Here is a 19801-nt window from a genome sequence, read left to right on the forward strand (position 1 = left end):
TTTTATTACTGAATTACCAGTATGGGTGTTGAAGACGGATACATTATTAGAATAATTTATAGTCAGTTTTATTTATTTTTAATAACTAAATATCATAATTTATGTCATTAGAAAAGTAAGTAACTTTCTTTATAATACAAACGCTTTTATAGTGAATTCGAATTATAACAACAGAAATTTTATCAATATAGTTATGCTAATAACTGTATTGTCAAATAATAAACTGTAAATACATATAAAGTGTTTCATGATGAAGAAATCACCCTTAAAATGTGCCTGCTTTTTATGCTCTAATGAGTACTTATATGATATACTTACTATTTTTGGACTTAATTTAAGACTGGATGTAAACAAATCAAAGCGGATTTATTATAAAATTTATACGTATTTAATTAATATACTTTTGTGGCAAGCTTGTGTTCGGAATGGAATTTATATATTCTTACCAAGAGATCATTCGTTTCGTAATTATGGAGACATCAATTCGTATCGATTGAAGAAGTACAGCATTGTATCTTTTGCTCTTTCAATGTTCTTTTTAGTTGTTGCATTTTTTCAAATGTATTTTACAACTTCAAGAACTAAAGATGCTAAAGATATCGCTAATTTGTTGTTCAATAATTGTTTATTTAAACAAAGTGCAAAGAAAGATGCTTGGAAAAAGAGATCCTTTTACTTTTTTACAGCCGTTTACTTATTTCTTTCTGTAATATTTTGCAAAAGATACATTTATCATAAGAGAATTATATCAGAAAATAATACCTTACCAGTGATAATTCACATTATTTTTACTTTTATCATGAATTTAGAAACTTTATATGCATTCGGCATTTTAATATACGGCGCTACGTTATGTTATTATATAATTACAGAATTATATCAAGAAGTTACTTATTTACGTTCCTCTATTGGCGATATAACATTTTATAAGCCAAACCAAACAATCCCATTGAAGTCATTGCTAATCATATACAGTGATATTTGCAAAGGTATTATTAAATTTGGCATATTTATTGGAAATATTATTACCATTATGTTGTGTTCGTGTTTGATTTTATATTTCCTTCTTGTCGCCTATGTATTATTTGTAACTATGGAAAATACTTCTAAAGAAATTTGGTTTTCACTTCTAAGCTTACCTTTATATATGTTTATCATTTGTTGGATTTGTGGAAAAATTTCTATATTGGTAAGTGATATTAGTACTTATTATATTTGTCAATAATATAAGTTATAAAATTGGAAATTATAAATATTATTCTTCATATTAACTTAAAAATTCTGAATTTTAAACTGCATTAATTACTAAGCGCGTCTAGTCTCTTCACTCATTACTATCAGCAATCCGTATTTATCTATATAATTATTTACGTACGAAATGAGTTAAAGTATAAATATTACAAATCTTTTGTACACTACGTGTGCGCGTGCGTGCATGTGTCAGTGTCATCTATATTGTATTATATCTGGGAAATGGATAAACCAGAAATTTTCAAAATTCTGCAGGACTATTTCTATAACTGGAGTATTGATATTATTAACTTGTGGTAATGACCGAAAGAGTAAGAAATACAGAAAAAGAGTTTCATAATTCCAGTGGGGTCAAGCTTAATAAAAGTTATAGTCTTAATAGAATTTATAATTTTTTTAGAAACTCACTTCTATCCAAAACAAGCCATTTGCCTTTTTATAATAATTAATAATAAAATAATAACTTTTTTCCATAAAATCTCATAAAACATGGCACCACACATTACTTTAACTTTGTACATCACACGTGTTAGAAACTGCAAGAAACTGACAGCTTTTTTAACTTACTGTTTAAGTTGAAGCAAATTATTTCAATAACCGACCATTGGCAGAATAAATCATGAGCAACATGAAAATATAAATATAAATGTAATGTAATATTAAATTTGAGTATAAATATTATACTCAAATTTAATATTAATATAGAAAAATGAAGCAACATTATCTATAAATGTAGCTATTTTTCAATTACATATCATGAAAATGGAGTTATTGGGCTGCATTTTGAAAAGATTGTAGACCTATACATTCCCACTGTTGTCCGTCCTTCTGTCTGTTTTTCATTTAATCTCAAGAACGGAGTTAGGTACAGTACATGAAAGACAAGACCAGATATGAAAACCATAGGGCAGGCGGCCCCGATTGACTTCATGCGAACTTCCGGTATAAACCGGAAGTGACATTATTTCAATTCAAATTTTCACCTGAAAGGACTTGGATCACTGACAAGTCTCGTTTGTTAACATGAAAAGTATGATGTACCGGTACAAGGGTATTCTTTACAGAAATGTTCGATAGGATCCACAACTTCAGTGGAGCGAAAAATAAGCAATTTACAAAAGAAACGCGAGTTTTTTAATTCTAACATCATTTATAGTTAGCATTACTTGTACTGTACAAAAATATAGTAAACACAAGGTAGCACAGGAAACATAAAATCGACATAGATCTGATGTAAGGTTCACATAACTTAAAAAAAAAAAATTAACTCTTGATTTCAACAATTTTAACGTGAAGTTAAATTTAAAAATTTTCAAATAAACTGTTTTTTTCGTGTCAAAGAATCACTGGCGTAAAAGGAGGATTAATTTTCTTTTGTCGACCACGTATTCGAAAATCGCGTAAATATGGACGATCTAAAAAGAGATATAGGTATACTGTATTCATTACAATAAATGCCGAGCTGGCTCCAGAGCAGTAATTAATATTCTTTCGCTTACTGCAGGGAATCAAATTCTGATTGAGAAGTCAGTGCGTCAGTCAGTACTCCAGTTTACACTTGTATGATTTTCTATGAACACAAAAAAAGCCTCAGACCCACAGTCCTGTTAATGGGCTCGGTAGGTACTATTATACACGGAATATATTATTATGGAGATGATCAAAGAAAAAGAGTATAAGTATAACAAGCCATTAGAGAGTGTTGTATTTTAAAGATAGTTTAAAAAATCAGCCGATATTAAAACGCTATTGTCTTTTCTTTCATTAGTTTTAAAGTTTGCTTTTGTTCTAGAAAACCAACAGAAAAGATCTTTTTGATTTTGGTGACCATGTCCCAAACTACACTCTAAAAATACAACTTAAAACAATGATAAATGTCTACCATTATTAATTAAATTCGTAATTTATTTTAAAAGAATTTTAGAAATTATTACAAATATTTATCTACAATCTATAAAAAATGAGAATTTTAGAATTTTTAATGCATATTTCAAGTGCACGAATGAATATCACGCACATTATAATTATTGAAGAATTATTTGTAAAAATCGAAGTATCTAGGTCCTGCCTCCTTCATTACATTTGTATTTTAATATTACTTTACAACTTAATTTTTTATATTTACTATTAATTAGTGGTTTTATCCACTACAACACTGGTGGGCGAGATGGAAAACATATGCTACTACTACTTTGAAGAAAATCTCGAGCATCGGGTATTGTCATTGAACTGTATATTGGCAATATGGTTCTGAATGGCGCCAAATAGGTGGTAATCAGTTGGCGCTTAGTCTAGGCTGCAAGGTGGATGACGTAGCCCTCCCAGCCCAGAATGGCCGGCTTCTATAAAATCATCTTTTCCCTATGTGCTGTGTAAAGTTCTTTCGTGACAGTGATGGCAGTTGGAAGCAGCTCCATCAGAGTGACGCCAAACAAATTTGGATCGTCGCCTTCTGCTGCATTATCTGCCCTTTCCCATTTTCAAAATTTGGTCGACTTTTGTTCATCCATAAATGCTTTAACAAACGCTTTGTAGACGAAATTCGAGTCTTGATTGCCTTGTGGCCTCTTTTGACGTGATAGAATCACAACATTAGAATGTGTTCTTTCGAGTGTTTCGTATTGTCAGACATTCTACTGCATATATTTTCAATGAAATATATATATATAATATATGAAATATAATATATATATATATATATTCTCTAGACAAGAAAAGTTTACAAAATTATATTATAAGAATTAATTTTTGTAAACTTTTCTTGTCTGGTCGCTTGTATAAGTATCGATCTCATCACCTGTCGAAGATATCGACTTCTGATGCCCCACAAAGCTTAAAGTCAATAATGAAATCTATTACACGTTAGTGATACGTGTTATGAAAGCATTATCCTTCGTCACAAATAATACTCAGATTCTAGCATAAAACTGTATACTTAATTTAGAATAATTACGTTAATGTATGGTCCTTTTTATTTTACTTAAGAAAATTTCGTATAAAATGTTGATTCATTTACGATTAATTTCCCTATAAAGTTAGTTTTTCATCTGAAGCGTATGTAAAAAATTAAAGGAATGTTAACATATAAAAAATATTTTTAAAACATAAAATAAATCACAAAGCTTCTCCGGCATCTTACAAAATATCCAACGGAAATTTTAAGATAGAATTTTTATGATCCACTTGATTATAATTTCCTTTGAAGAAATTACGTGTTTAAAATAATCAAAATAATTGAAGAGGTAAAAGTTTTAGGCAAAAGCTACCTAAAATTTTACATAAAGCCTTAAATAGAAACATTGTTTGTTTTTAATTCAAAATTCTGTATTTACTGTTTTAAATTCTGGATCCGGTGTTAGCTTGACGTCTTAGATTTTGTATAGAATAAAGTATAACGTGGCGCGACCAAAATATTACAAGAAGACTTCGTTAATTCGAACTCGGATAGTTCGAAATCCCGTTAGTTCGTAACTGTACTTTTGTCCCGGCCGGGGATATAGAGATTTACGTGTTATAGAATTCGATTAGTCCGAGATTCGAAGTGAAAATTCTATCCGCGTATGTTAATTCGTTCGTTTAGATTGAAGTGCCTTCATATTCTAAGAGAACAATAAACCAAGAACTCTAATCTGGACGATATGGCTTTGCTTTTACAGTAACATGTTTTCGGGTGTCACCTTACCCATGGACTAATCTTTTCTTTCTTACGTCATAAAATACGGTTGCAAGGTTGGGTTACGGTTTTTAAAATTTTTTGTTTAAATACACAAGAATAATAACTGTGTAAGTGATATACCTATTGCGTACACGATTGTGATCTAAAGGTACGTTTTGTTAAAAAACTATACCAGTTATATATATTTAATGATTTTTGTAAACCATGTGTATTTTTATAACGTTTTAGTTGACTGAAGAGGGGCAACTTGAGCCCGCAACGTGTATCCAAAAAACGTGTATCAACTGAATTGGAAATAAAGATATGAATGAATGCCAAGTGATCAATTAATTACACTACATAGTGTTTAAGAAACAAATAAGAATAACGACACGGTTTCAGATTAGCAAAAATATTATAAAATGGCATAAAGCTTAATTTTGAGGGTAGGGGTGGGTTTTATTAAAAAATTGTAAATGCTAATAATAAGTAAAATCATCATTAAATCTGACCCTACTGGAGATAAACCTGACCCCATTATCTTCCCACCCCTTCGATCTTTAATCGTGAAAATTTAATAGCATGAATCCACCTAATAAACAAACCTCCCTGCAAAATTTCAGAAATTTTCGATAAAAAGCACAGGAGTTATTACGCTTCAAAGAGGTGAACAAAATCGTGCTCTCCACACACACACTAACAGCCATACATACAGAAATTACCCCTTAATTTTTTTGCATTTCTCAACGTTTCAGGTGTCCTAAGTCCAAAAATGTAAAAATCTTGAGGGGGGGGGTCATTTTTTGATTTATCGCCATACTTTTCCTCTGTTATATTTAACAGCTGGAAAAGTAAAAATAATAATAATAATAATAACACCTGAAATGGCCAACAACTTGCCACATCGAAACCTGATTGAAAGATGCCGTGGCAATTAGCGTAATTAATATAGTAATAATCTAACAATACGTACAGTAATACCTGCGTACGTCTGGTACCGAATCGGAATCGCCTGGTACCGAATATTTTTTCCGGTTTGAAAGGTTCCGTTTTAAACAGGTCTATTGTGATAGACTTATCACACCATCCTTAATCTAGAAGAGTAAACAATTTCTTACATTTTTATTGTATACGTTTACATTAAAATTAAAATTATTGATTTATTGACTGATATTTTATTACTGTTCCTCGGCTAAAAAATGACAGATAAAATGACAGAAAAAATGTTCCTTGAGATTCCGGTTTATACAGGTTTTATTGTATAATTTTACACAGAAAAATAATATAAAATTATTTAAAATTTCTTCGAATGTTGAATTTTAATTGCAAAAACGCGTGTACAACGCAAATAGTTGCATCACTTCATCAATATTAATAAGCATGCGTAACTTAAGAAATCACGTTACATTCTTGTAATGTGCATTGATCAATACTTAAGAGATATAGATGGATAGTGACGGATGTGATTTATACGTAACAAAAAAATGGAGAACACTACCGCTAAATGTGCCTGTGGTGTATGTACCTTAGATTTTTACTCGAATGTACTTACTTTCTTTGGAATTCATTTAATAATTGATATAAAACAATTAAAAAGGACTTATTTAAAAATTTATACGTATTTAATTAATATACTTTTGTGGCAAGCTTGTCTTCGAAATGCAATTTATATATTCTTACCAAGAGATCATCCCTTTCGTAATTATGGAGACATCAATTCGTATCGATTGAAGAAGTACAGCATTGTCTTTCTTGCACTTTCAATGTTCTTCTTTGCCATTGCAGTGTTTCAAATGTACTTTATCGCCTCAAAAGGAAAGGATATTTTGTATCTTCTAAATATGGTATACAATAATTGTTTATTTAAAAAATGCGCAATGAGTGATGTATGGAAGAGGAGGATTTTTTACATTTTCTCATTTCTTTACTTATTTTTTTCTGTGCTATTTTGCAAAAGGTATATTTACCATAAGAGAATTATATCAGAAAACACTACTTTACCTGTGATATTTCATATTATTTCTACCTTTATTATGAATTTAGAAACTCTGTATGCGTTGGGTATCATGTTATACAGTGCAGCATTGGCCATTCACCTAATTATCCAATTCTATAAAATAGTCTATTGTTTACGTTCTGCTCTACAAGACATCATCGACTGTAATCCCAATCAATTAATTTCTTTAAAAACATTAATTAATATATATATTGACCTGTGTAGAGGGGTAACTAAATCAGGAGCGATAATTGGTTTTATTGTAGCAATTTTATTGAGTTCAAGTTTCATTTTATATTTTCTTCTCGTCGCCTATATATTATTTATAAGTATGGAAAATACTTTTAAAGAAATATGGTTTGCTCTAGTAATTTTACCCTTGCTCCTCTTTATTACCTGTTGGATTTGTGGAAAAATCTCTATATTGGTAAGTTTATATACTCTATCTTGTGTAACATATAAGGCTCTTCCTCCGTCAGTAATTAGTAATAAAGCGTGAGGTTCTAAATTGTAACCCCGTAAAAACCACAAATTGCAAATTGTTTAGCTTAATTTACAGAAAATTTTAATCGTAATGAAGCAGTTTAACGTTTATTGAAAAGTTAATTAAGATTAGATTCTGCCAAAGGAGTTGGATAACAGGAATTGATGTTGTGGAATAAGATAAGTTATAAGAAACGTATTGAGGTCTCCCTAACTCTCTAATTAGAGATAACTCATTAGGCATTTCTTACAAATTATTCATCCCATGGTATTCCTTGTGTTTAAAAATCCTTTATTTTTTGTTATAATTTATATTAAAAGTATAATACAATTTTTTAAACATTGTTTTGTTTCTGAATATATCAAATTCTTTAAAATGATGTCAGATGAAGAGAGAGATGCGAGACTCTTCTTGATCTCTTGAATCAGATCTCTCATAGAGGATTAGCTAGATTAGGCCTGTTGTCTTAGGGGTAAAGGCAAAAAGAGCAAATTTTCCCGAACACCAGGGAAGTAGAGCCTCAATACAATGTTTGTTTTACTTCCTTTATTTTCGTATAATAATTTAATTTGCCACGGGCTTCAATTTGTACTTTATTCCAGGCCCCCCGTTATCCTCTATAGAACTTTTGCTTACCTTTATTAATGATGGATTACGCTTATTATTAGCTCTGAAAAACTTAATGATAAATCGATTTGATTATTATATAGCACGAAATTGTATTATGAACCTCTGATGTAAAATAATTAAAATAAATTGAACGATTAACTTAAAGAGATCAATTAAATTTAATTTTATATTATATCCTCAAACCATAAATTTTATTATAATCTTATTTTAGAAGACCTTTAATGTAAGAAGTATGTGTTTAAATTGATTTGAATTAATGATATATGGCAATGCAATACGAGGGCAATCTGCCAAGGAAATGCCTCCTAAAAGGATTTTCTATAAGTAACTGTCTCTTATTGAGACATTATATGTGAAAAATAAGTTTCGGAAGTACTTTCTATGAAATGATGACTCGTATTTAAGCGTTAGATAGGTTAAGAGAAACCCAAAAACCTCATTTCGTCAGCCAGTGTTCAGTGGATTTTATGGATTTTATTCACTCAGATATTGGAAAAACAGTAAATTCGACAGGAAGACATAATTATAACAGAGATTGCGTGAAAGTTTAATCAATAAAAGCTTTAAAAATCCAATTCAATGGAGTTTATATTGCACTTAAATTGGTTCAAAGTGTGCAAAAGTGTATCAAGATTTTTCAAGTTACAACGTATCTTACAAATACAAAAATGCAAAAATCTTCCACTACACGTGTTGAAAAAAAACACCCAAAATCTTCGAAAATATTGAAAAAGTTCTGTTTAAAATTAAGATGAAAAATACTAAATGGGCTATTATTTGAAAATTGCAGACCTGTACATACCCGCTGTTGTCCCGCCTTTGTCTGTCTTCGGTAATCTCGAGAACGAATTTAGATAAATAAAAATTGAAACTAGAAATAGAAAGCTTAGGAGCCGGAGGATCCGATTAACTATATGCAAACTTCCGGTCTTGATGTAATCTAATTAAGAATTGCAGCTCAGCATTGTGACGGTATCACAATAAATAATTGCTCGTTTATTTTATATTTTTTAAAATATATACTAGAATTATTTTAAAATGTTATTATAATTTAAACGTTTACAGATACACAGTCCTTATCAATACATATGCCGTTTATCTTCTCAAGAATTGTCTGCAGAAGATATGAATGCGGTAAGTTTCCTTTGAAAATTTTTTAAAAATAATCAAATTACTAAAAATTAAGCACACAAAAACATGCAAGATGCTAAATATTTAGATAAATCTAGAATATTTTTAAATCTATAATAAAAAAAAATAATTTTAAAATTCATTATAGGTTTTTCAGATAATGTATATCTCTGGAAGAAATGAAATCGGAATAACTTTTCTACAGTCCAAAGTTTTGAGTAAGAAAACTTTATTAAAAGTATGTTTATGATTATTATTTATTTATTATTTTTAAAATGTAGAAATATTATATTAAACATTAAGATTCCTTTTTTAATAAATTTAATTCTTATTGTACAACTAGCTGTACCGGGCCACGCGTTGCTGTGGCTCGAAATGTATTTATTATAAATGTATAACACTCCCCGCGGGGGGGAAATTTCGAAAAGTCTCTTCTTAGTTTACATTCTCTTCACGTATCCTATTAAAACACAATCAAACACGCAAAAAACCGCATCTAAAATAATATAATAGAAAACCAGTTCTTCGCGGTAAGCCTTAATTTAGTCCTCTCCGCGGGGAGGGGGAATTTCGACATCTATATAACATAAAACACACGCGTATTCGAGTGCAACGTTGTGTCAAAATTTCAAAGCAATCGGTTAAGAACTTTCCGACATTTAAGATTTTGAACAAATGAATATTTACATTTTTATTTATATAGATAAAATATATTATAAAATAAATGAACAGCACTGATTGCTCTAGTTGAATGCATTTTGACTTAAAAAAATATTAAATAAAATAGAATAAAGATATTGCTTCTGTTTTATGTATTATTGGAAAACATTTTTATGTGTAAATAGTGATTATTTATAAGTCTATTCTGAAAATTTGTATTGAAATTAATTTGAGTGAGATGTTTCCTAATAAACAACCCTCTCAAGTTAAGTTCCACACAGAAATTTATGAAACTTAACTTGAGAGGAACTTTATGGGAAATACATTTTAAATACGAGCAGTTATTTATTGTGACATTGTCACAATGCCAGGCTGCAATTTTTCGTCACGATGCTCTCAATTTTAGTAATGTGTTGTCCCTGTACATCATATTTTTCCTGTTAACAAAAGATTCATGACAGTCATTTATCTAACTCTGTTCTGGAGAAAATTTTGAATTGAAATAACGTGATTTTCGGTACAAAGCGGAAGTTTGTATATAGTTAATTGGGGCCTCCTGCCTCTGTGCTTTCCATATCTTGTCTCGAAATTCATCGTTCTAATGTCGTTATTGAGATTAAGGAAGGACAAACAGACACGTGCTAGTGAGAATTTACAGGTCTGCAGTTTTCGAAAATTGCATTCCAAATAAGAAATTTAACTGCCCTGGACCCTTTTTCATAAAAATTACAAGTTACTAGCTGTAAGACTTATAATACTTGTAGCTTGTTACTAACTGGGCATCATACTTTTCCTATTTACTCTTCTTAACAAGGAAAGTATGATGTACAGGAGTAAGACACTACTAAGAGCATTGCGCATCGAGAAGTAAAAAATTGCACCCCGGCATTTTGACGTTGTCACAATAAATAATTCCTAAATATTAGTAACTTAATACAGCCTACAAGACTTATAATACTTGCAGCTTGTTACTTATTATAAGTAACTTTATGCAGGTGAAATTGCTTAATAGTGGCTTGTAACTTGTTATAATGCTTTATATTCAAAACATTTTGCTTGTAATTTGTTTGTGAAAACTTGTAACAATTACAAGCACTAGACAACAGGGTCTGAAGTACTTGAACAGTAATGTTAATTCATACAGACCTACTTGTACGTATAAATTTTGAGTGTTAGTAACTGAAAAAGGAAAAATGGTATAATGTAACTTCTCAAGGGCTACAAAATAAAATTTATGCATTTAAATTCGAATTATTACAAATTATTTCAAATAAAAAGAATGTATTTTAATAGAAGAGTAAAAATAGAAAAATTATCAATCAGAAATTTATACAGTAGAGAGTCGTAAATCGGCACCCTGGTAATCGGAATCGCCGGTAATCGCACGATTTTCAGTCGGACTGTGTCGTGCTGAATCGAACGTTTTTGATACTAAATTTACTTCTAAAGTATAATTTTCATGTTTTTATATTCTTCAATATATTTATTTTGTTTGTACAAAATAAAGAAATAATTTTTAACGATACGATAGCCTCGATTATTATTATAAAAATTTTCGTTAGGCTTAAAATCGACGAAAATTCAACACGAAGCGACACGCAACGGAAAAAAATTTGAACATCGGACAGGTTAATATATTTTTTCGTACATAGACCGTAATCGGAACAAATCCCTAATCTGAACAACCCCAGTCCCCAATTGATTCCGATTTTCGGTTCTCTACTGTATTATAAACTGTTGCGTAACTTTTTCAGCAAAAGAAATTTAAAATTATAGTGGCGCCATATGTTATGATATTTTATTTTAAGAACATTTTATATTATTGATTATTATAAAATGACAAAAAGCTTAATTATGAAGGTAGAGACGTTTCATAAGAAATTGTAAGTGCTTATAACGAGTAAAATCTTCATTAAGTCAATTCCAATTGAGATATGATACGTGACCCCCCTCTATCTCCCCACTCCCTTGACTTTTAACTATCAAAATTTAACAACATAAATTTTCCTAATACACAGACCTCCCTGCAAAATTTCAGAAAAATTTCGACAAAAGACACAGGAGTTATTAAGCTTCAAACAGGGTGAACAAAATTGTGCCCCACGCATACACTAACATACATACAAAAAAAAAAGAAACGAATTTTTTGCACTTCTGGACGTTTTAAGGGTCCATGAGTCAGAAAATGTAAAAGTCTTTTATTGAGATTCATTACTTTTCCTCGGTTACATAACAACAGGGAAAGTAATGAATCCCAATCAAACAAACGAAAACTCCAACTACCTTAAAAAAATGGAATCTTCCGAATAATACAGCGCCCACATGCGACTTAAAAGTGAACTAGAGGGGTGACTGCGCTTAGTATAGTTATTTCGGTATTACGACTATTAGAATGAATTTATTTTTGAAAAAAAAACCAAAGCTGAAGAGAAACAAATCACAGGAGTGACAATGATCCTTTCTACTTAGTCTCTCCCTATGAGAACACTTATATATTTCTTTACGTTTTAAAGTTTGAACAAACAACACTTTTCACTATTAAAAAAAAAATAATAATAATAATAAAATAAAAATCAAAGAAAATCATTCTTTCGTGAATACTCAGGATATATTTTCTTCGTAATTGAAGTTTAGACTATTTACAAAAAATATATAATATTTTTGAGTCTGTCTTAATCCTTTTACATCACCACAGAAGTAACAGTTGATATGGTTTTTTAAGAGAATATTTCTTAAAAACAAAGGTAAAAAACAGGTAAAAAATCCACAATGTTAAAAATGATCAAGTGTCAGCCTTTTACTGTAGGATCTGACACTTTTTACATTAGAAAACACGAATTCTTCTCACCATGTTCTCCTTATCCATTCTTAAACTGCTTCTGGCCCTTTAGTGGTGATATGTCGTGTTTTTCGTGTTTTTTAATGTAAAAAGTGTCAGATCCTACAGTAAAAGGCTGACACTCGATCATTTTTAACATTGTGGATTTTTTACCTGTTTTTTACCTTTGTTTTTAAGAAGTTTTGTCTTCAAAAAACCATGTTAACTGTTACTTCTGTGGTGATGTAAAAGGATTAAGATACACTCAAAAATATTATATATTTTTTGTAAATAATCTAAACTTCAATTACAAAGAAAATCAGTTTGTCTATCCGCTATTTACGGAAGAAATTTAAAATACGAAATCTAACAATCGAACAAACAGAATTTCATAAGCCAAACAAATATTAAACATCAAAAGCAGGGTGGCCCGGAAGTTAGTTAACCATTTTTAAATAAGAGCTTGCTATCTAATACCTATATTAAAGCATTCTCTAAGAATTTCGCGAATAAAAAAAAAAAATAAAAATAAAAAATTGGGTTAATGTTACTTATGGTTCCAAAATGGCGGCTCGTCTCGGATTCCAGCAAATAGAAGAAAGGAAACAGTGGGGACGCACGTTCTAACCTAACCTAACCTATTCTAATACATTACCATAATTATTACCAACAAAATTATTAGAATAGGTTAGAACGTGCGTCCCCACTGTTTCCTTTCTTCTATTTGCTGGAATCCGAGACGAGCCGCCATTTTGGAACCATAAGTAACATTAACCAAACATTGTCCTGAACACAGTTTACGCAAATTTCACGAATGCAACAAACGAACGGAAATAAAACGCGGTTAACTGACTTTTGGGCCACCCCACGTTTTTAATTTAAATTTATATTTTTAAAATTAATTGTTTAATAATTTTATAACTTACGTATTTATTTTATATATTTAGATTCTAAGCTGTTTCATTTCAATTTTATTATTTATGCTTCAAGCTAAACAGTTTCTAACTACAAAAATTTCTACCGATAAAAAATGTAAATATTTTACTTTTAACTTAATATCTAATTACAATAATTTTTAAAAATATATTTATTTTTTTTAATTTTATTTTTCAAATATTATAATTAAAACTATATTTTAGGTAATACATAATTGTAGTTAAACTGATCCCATAAGATGCTGTTTCATTACAAAATTTAATCAGGTATAATCTTATAATTTAAATATACAATTAATTTTAAAAAAATTCTTTAATTAATAATTTTATTTTAGGTTTCGACTGAAAATTTTGTTTCAACTTCCAAATAATGGTGAACACGATCGTGAAAGACTGAAATAATTCTTATAAAGGCCTGCAGATGGCGTTAAAAGTTTAAGTACAGTAAAACCTGTGTAAAACGGACTCGTACGGTACCGAATATTTTTTCGGTTTTAGCAGGTTTCCTTTTTAAACAGAAAATTTTCAAGAATTCTTCCCCTTTAGGAAGGTTCTGTTTTGAAGGGTTTTATTGTGTTAAATATTTAATGACATCTGCTGGAGACTGGGTGCATTACACTCGGCTTTACAGAAAATTCATATCTTATTTTATTTTTTTAAAATAAAATTTATCAAATGTGATTTTTAAAAAAATAATGTAAAATAAATAATGCACAGCGAAATACAATTGAAAACGTTTTATTAAATATAAAAATTCTATCAAATTTATTTTATAGTATACTCAAACCTCTCATGGAAACGTAAACACTGACCGTTGTTTGGAGGTGGTCGTTGTTCGGAGATTATTTTGTACGCAGGTTGCAACATTTGCTCCACGGGAGTGAGTTGGTGACAATTTAAAATCGGCATATAACCTGCAACTCCTTTTAAATTGACTTCAAACACAGGTAATCCGCGTACTATATCCACAAAAAGATGGTAAATAAAAATTTATTTAAGATTTATATAAGAAATGTATGCACTAACAGGACTTATTGATCATGAGCTTAATTGATGCAGCCACATTAATTATAAGATTTATAAATTTTTTTTCTTTGAGCAATTAATAGGGGAAAAAAGTGAAATCTACTCCGCACGCGGCGCTAGTATCGATGAGGTCGTAAACAGACTAAGCGATACGTTGTCGGTTGTAAAGTACCATTTGTTTTTTCTTTAAACGAAAATCTAATAAATATTTTAAGTTTCAAAAATGCCAAGTACGTGGTGCTGTGTACCACATTGTTCTAATAGTGGTGGTCACAAGTTTCCAAAAAATCCAGCATTGCGAAAGAAATGGATTCACGCCGTTAAAAGAGCAAATTGGAAACCAACTTCATCCAGTCTCGTGTGTAAAAATCACTTCACACCTGATCAGTATAAGGAAATTAATATCTTTGGTAAGCACATTATTTAAAGAATTATAATAACTGTACAATATTTTTTTCAAGCTATTAGCAATTAAGAAGCTTCAAACACCTCGCTTGAAAAATACTTGATGTTTACATCAAAAGTCTCTGTTTAGTTTTAATATCTAGGCGTGATAAGCCCTAACAGTAGAGGCTAGTTTTGAGCACTTACATAGCATTAATGCTAAGTTAACAAAGGATAAAAAATATATATAGTATCATGGATTTAATTGTTAATTCTTTATGCTAAATGAAAAATAAATAGATTTATTTTACTTTATTAGGAAACATCCCAGCAAAGAGACAACTGAAGGCTGATGCTGTACCAAATGTATTTCTTTGGTCTAAAAAAGAGGCACCTTCGGTTGCGAGCAGACGAGCAAGAAGAGAAAACCGTGAACGCAAAGTTCAAGATAATCATGATGCATGCTATATAATGGATACTGGTACATTAGAAATAGGAGGAGAAGTAATAATAGATGAGGAGGAGGAAAAGGCTACTTGTCTTATTGAAAATAATGTGGCAAGCACTATGGTCTGTGTAACTACACAGACCCATACTTTTGAAGTCCCAATGTCAGTTGAAAGATTTGAGTTTGACAACAATGCTATACATTACTATACTGGGTTAGAGAACTACAATTCTTTCAATTTTGTACTACAAAGTTTGGGACCAGCAGCATACAGCTTAAAATATTACAAGTTTCAGGTTGTAACACTTGCAGTGCCAAACCAGTTGTTCTTGACTTTAATAAAATTAAGATTGAATACAGCAAATTTTGAGTTGAGTAGGATGTTTAGTGTATCTGAAGAAACAGTACGAAACGTTTTCATTACTTGGATCAATTTCATGTATTTACAATGGCAAGAGTTGGATATATGGAGTGAAAGATCTCTTGTTGATACATACATGCCTAGAGATTTTAAAATGAAATTTCCAAATACTAGAGTTATCATTGATTCTCTAGAATGCAAAATAAGCAAACCAAAAAATCCTGTTGCACAGCAGGCTACATGGTCATCATATAAAAATGACAACACATTAAAAGCAGTTGTAGGTTGCACACCAGGTGGTCTAGTAAGTTTTGTTTCAGAAGCCTATGGTGGTTCTGCAAGTGATCGACAGATTGCAGAAAGGTCTTCACTGTGTAAAATAACAGAGGCAAAAGACTGTGTAATGGCTGATAGAGGTTTTAACATTCAGGACTTGCTAATTACTAAAGATGTTGTGGTAAATACACCCACTTTTATGAGAGGAAAAGCACAGCTGAGCAGCAGTTTGTTATCTCGAGACAGAAAAATATCTAGTAAAAGAATACATATTGAACGTATTATAGGAATGGCTCGTACATATAAGATTTTGAGGCAACACATGCATCCGACAGTAACCAAACTTGGCAGTGAAATTATATTTATATGTTTTATGTTATGCAATTTTAGACCATGCATTGTTGGCAGAGATGCTTAATTTGTTTCACTGTTAGTCTAGCTCTATTAATTCTGTATATAATGTTTTTTTTCATTCTAGACCCTAGCCTAATTTAAGTTTTCCATTTATAGTATTTTTAAATTTTTGTCTGCTTATAAATTCTAAGATTAAGAATGTATACTAGCATACACAGTAAGGTCTTCATTATGGAACTTCAATTCAAAGTAATATAGTGGTTTTAAAATTTGTACTATAGTTGAATAAATGTTTGTAAATTTGTAAGCAAATAAAAAATTTTAATCTTTAAAACAAAATCTCTTTTTATTATTTAAAAAATTTACCATCTAGAAAAATTTTACATAAACTCAAATTGTAAAATAAAAATAACAATTAGCTCAATTATTTTATAAACTTAATGTTTATAGAACATCTTTTTTAAAAGAGCTGGCTTAAAATGCTCATGGAAAAACATAATTAGTGTTTCAGTCATGTCTGCAATAAATTTATCATCTCTTGGAATGATAAAAACTTTGAAGTCACTTTTTGTGTAAATAAACAGGTGAGCAACTTGTCTATTTGTCACTGCTAATTGACCTTGGATTTGATAAAAATAATCATGATTCCGTTTTAAAGTAATTTTGTCATCAGTACATTCCAAATATGGTACATTTTGCACATTCACAGGAAGTTTAAAACTGGAGTAAGGACATTTAACTTCTAATATTTTATCATCATCCACAAGCCCATCTGGACTTGCAGCTAAGAATGGGTATTTTGGATGAAGAAACATGCCACATTCTTTCACAGGAGTATTTTCAAAAGAAGAATATGCTTCAATTGCTTCTTTTTCATACCTTAAGCCATGAGAAATTGCCTTACTTTTTATTGGCCTACTTGACAGTAACGAGTCACACAATTTTAGTCTGTCTGCTGATTTTAATTTACAAACTTTTCCAAAGTTTGAAGATGTCAAACGCAACAAATGTTCCTTCTTCCAAACTGCACTTTTTCGTTGTAATCGGGTCTCTTTTTCCAAATGTTCTATGTACTCCCTACTTGCTTCAGTTACATGTAAAGCTTTTAAAAACATTTCGGACATTGTGCTTTTGCAATAATCATGATCTGACTCTAAAGCCCTCATGTTTGCTGGTTGCCTTAATTGTAATATCGGTATTGCACAACCACTTTGCATGTTCATTGCCAAATTAATAACAAAGTTTGTATAATCAGAGATTGAACTGCCAGATGGTCTGGGGTCAAATTTCATGTCTTCCAATCGTTTCCTTTTCATTCCTCTCTTCTTAAATAAATGAAATGGAAGCTCACTAGCCTTAATTGGGGAACCTTTATGTTGGCGGGTAGGCTGATGGAATGTTTGCAGAACCTGAGTGCATGTTTTGTGACACTTATAATTGCCTGTTCTTCCGTATTCTTCTATTGCCAATAGTGTTACACATACATGTTTGCAATATGCTTTAGGCCCTTTACCTGCTGTACATTCACATATTGCATTTTCTATATCCCCATCATCTGTAATTACTAAATCTGTATAATATGTGTTCCCCTTGGTTAATTCAGATTTTACATTACCTTTAAAATATGAAAATTTTTTTTCTTTTGTTCCTCTTATTGTTAATAAGAATTCATTAAAATACATCTGCACAGCAGACAGTGGCATTCTTTGATCTGACATCTCCATGTAGGCATCAATTGTATCTATAGTCAAAACTGGTATTTGTAAACTTGGAGAGAGATCCTTATATTCAGATGAATCAGGAAGTTTGAGTTCAGGAGAGCTATCACAGGATATAGAAAAATTATGAGTTTCCTGATTCCTCTCATATGCCAGTAACCTGAAAATTATTGTAAACAAGTTTAATAACTAGTTAACATATGATCACCAATATTTTATTTAGTTTTTTCTGTCTCATTGACAGGAAAGGCAAAAATTATTATTATATATTATATTCTTACCTTAATATATTACATATAATATAAAAATAAACAGTATAAGGTAACTGAACAGTATTGACAAGCACCTAAATATGGCATATATATATAGTGTATGCCAGATTTAGTAAAAGGAAATGGGCAAAAATTCACTTGTACAAAAAGTTTATTGGTGAAGAAATTAGTCTTATTGCATTAAATTATTGAAACAAGTAAGAAGACTTGTGACCAATAAAAAAGACATTTTGATTATATTTATTTTAATTACTCCAAAAATTGTTTTCTCTTGGTAAAAGATTCAGATATATATCTCTTATATTGTCTTAGAACTTCATAGAAAGTAGTTTTGTTTGTGTTGATTGTTGTTCTAAATTACAGTGATAACCTATTGGTACAGTTAACATTTCAGATACTGGTATAAATTGGTTATAATATATCAGGTTCAGTACATGACCATATTCCAAGAGGAAAAAACTTCATTTTAAAGTTTTGACCTTATGTTTTGGTTAGGCAAATGTGAAAAGAATCAATGACAACTTTACTGATCTTTAAATGTTTTTATCGACGAAAAATGTGCATTTTGTGAAATCTTATCCTTAAAACTTTCATATACTGGTAAGTTACCTTATCATGTAATAGTTATAAGGACTTGAAATTATAAATGTAATAATTAACGATAAAAATATAGATGTAGATTATTTTAACTTACCTTTCTATTAAATCGGCTTTTCTACCAGCTAACTTGGCATTGTACTTTTTTAATTCTTCCTTTAATTGTACCGTTGTTAACCTTCCTAAAAAATATTTTCGTTCTTCCATTATTATAAAGTAAGCTATCCTTCGAACGGAACAGCTTGTTTACAACCGTATCGATAGGCGCGACACCTATGTCACGTGATCACTTTTTCCCCTATTCATTTTTATACGTTACAGACCATGTCAAACAAACATACTTTACAATGAAATACATGCAATACACGAGCCTGCACACAAAGAAATAGATTATTTATATTGTTTATGTATTCTGCATTGTTTTTTTTGTCTGCAGAAAAGTTTTTCTTTACAGTTATAAAGAGCACTTTCTGATTAGGGCCACTGATAAAACTGCTGTATTATGATTGATGGGTCGTGTTTATTGTTTAATGGAAGTAATGCGTCACACACAATAAACGTAAAAGTTCCTCCTTTATGTTGCTATTCATTAATCATTTACTTGTAAACTTATGTAATTACAATTACTTTTTCTTTTCCAAATCAATTCTACTCGAGAAAGAGCAAAATTTCCACCGCACTGTACATTTCAAGAATACATTGTAAAATTCGATTGAAAGGTCATATTTTATAAATTAAATTTGAATGATAATAAATGATAAAAACAATGTACAACATTCGTTTAATTTGTAAACCGATGCTTTAA

At 30.3% G+C, this 19801-nt stretch overlaps 2 protein-coding genes across 3 annotated transcripts; both read left to right on the forward strand.

Annotated features, from left to right (window-relative positions):
• Window positions 1-1092: 1092 nt before the first annotated feature.
• Window positions 1093-14026, forward strand: LOC136987304 (uncharacterized). 2 transcript variants are annotated; one of them, XR_010882627.1, is made up of 6 exons: window positions 1093-1189; window positions 9082-9150; window positions 9296-9385; window positions 13573-13657; window positions 13765-13827; window positions 13896-14026. XR_010882627.1 is itself a non-coding variant. In XM_067285684.1 (5 exons), exons 1-5 carry the CDS (start codon window positions 1094-1096, stop codon window positions 13773-13775), a joined length of 351 nt encoding a protein of 116 aa, XP_067141785.1. In that variant the 5' UTR covers window position 1093; the 3' UTR covers window positions 13776-13843. The 2 variants fall into 2 exon arrangements, 1 of the variants encoding a protein (XP_067141785.1); XM_067285684.1 differs by lacking the exon at window positions 13896-14026 and having other exon boundaries at window positions 13765-13843.
• A 743-nt stretch (window positions 14027-14769) lies between these two features.
• On the forward strand, window positions 14770-16518 carry LOC136988491 (uncharacterized). Its single transcript, XM_067286727.1, has 2 exons — window positions 14770-14996; window positions 15290-16518. Exons 1-2 carry the CDS (start codon window positions 14810-14812, stop codon window positions 16471-16473), a joined length of 1371 nt encoding a protein of 456 aa, XP_067142828.1. The 5' UTR covers window positions 14770-14809; the 3' UTR covers window positions 16474-16518.
• The last annotated feature ends 3283 nt before the right edge of the window (window positions 16519-19801 follow it).

This window comes from Centruroides vittatus, unplaced genomic scaffold, assembly GCF_030686945.1.
Source record: "Centruroides vittatus isolate TY-2023 unplaced genomic scaffold, ASM3068694v2 contig_10, whole genome shotgun sequence".
NCBI classification, from domain to species: Eukaryota; Metazoa; Arthropoda; class Arachnida; order Scorpiones; family Buthidae; genus Centruroides; species Centruroides vittatus.

What these genes read in the sequence shown, in the direction of transcription:
- LOC136988491 (XM_067286727.1), top strand. Translation starts at nt 14,810, where the DNA reads ATGCCAAGTACGTGGTGCTGTGTACCACATTGTTCTAATAGTGGTGGT. An exon ending in TAAGGAAATTAATATCTTTG is followed by an intron (nt 14,997 to 15,289) that starts GTAAGCACATTA and finishes TTACTTTATTAG; the next exon opens with GAAACATCCCAGCAAAGAGA.
- LOC136987304 (XM_067285684.1), top strand. Translation starts at nt 1,094, where the DNA reads ATGGAAAATACTTCTAAAGAAATTTGGTTTTCACTTCTAAGCTTACCT. An exon ending in GTGGAAAAATTTCTATATTG is followed by an intron (nt 1,190 to 9,081) that starts GTAAGTGATATT and finishes AAACGTTTACAG; the next exon opens with ATACACAGTCCTTATCAATA. An exon ending in CTGCAGAAGATATGAATGCG is followed by an intron (nt 9,151 to 9,295) that starts GTAAGTTTCCTT and finishes AATTCATTATAG; the next exon opens with GTTTTTCAGATAATGTATAT.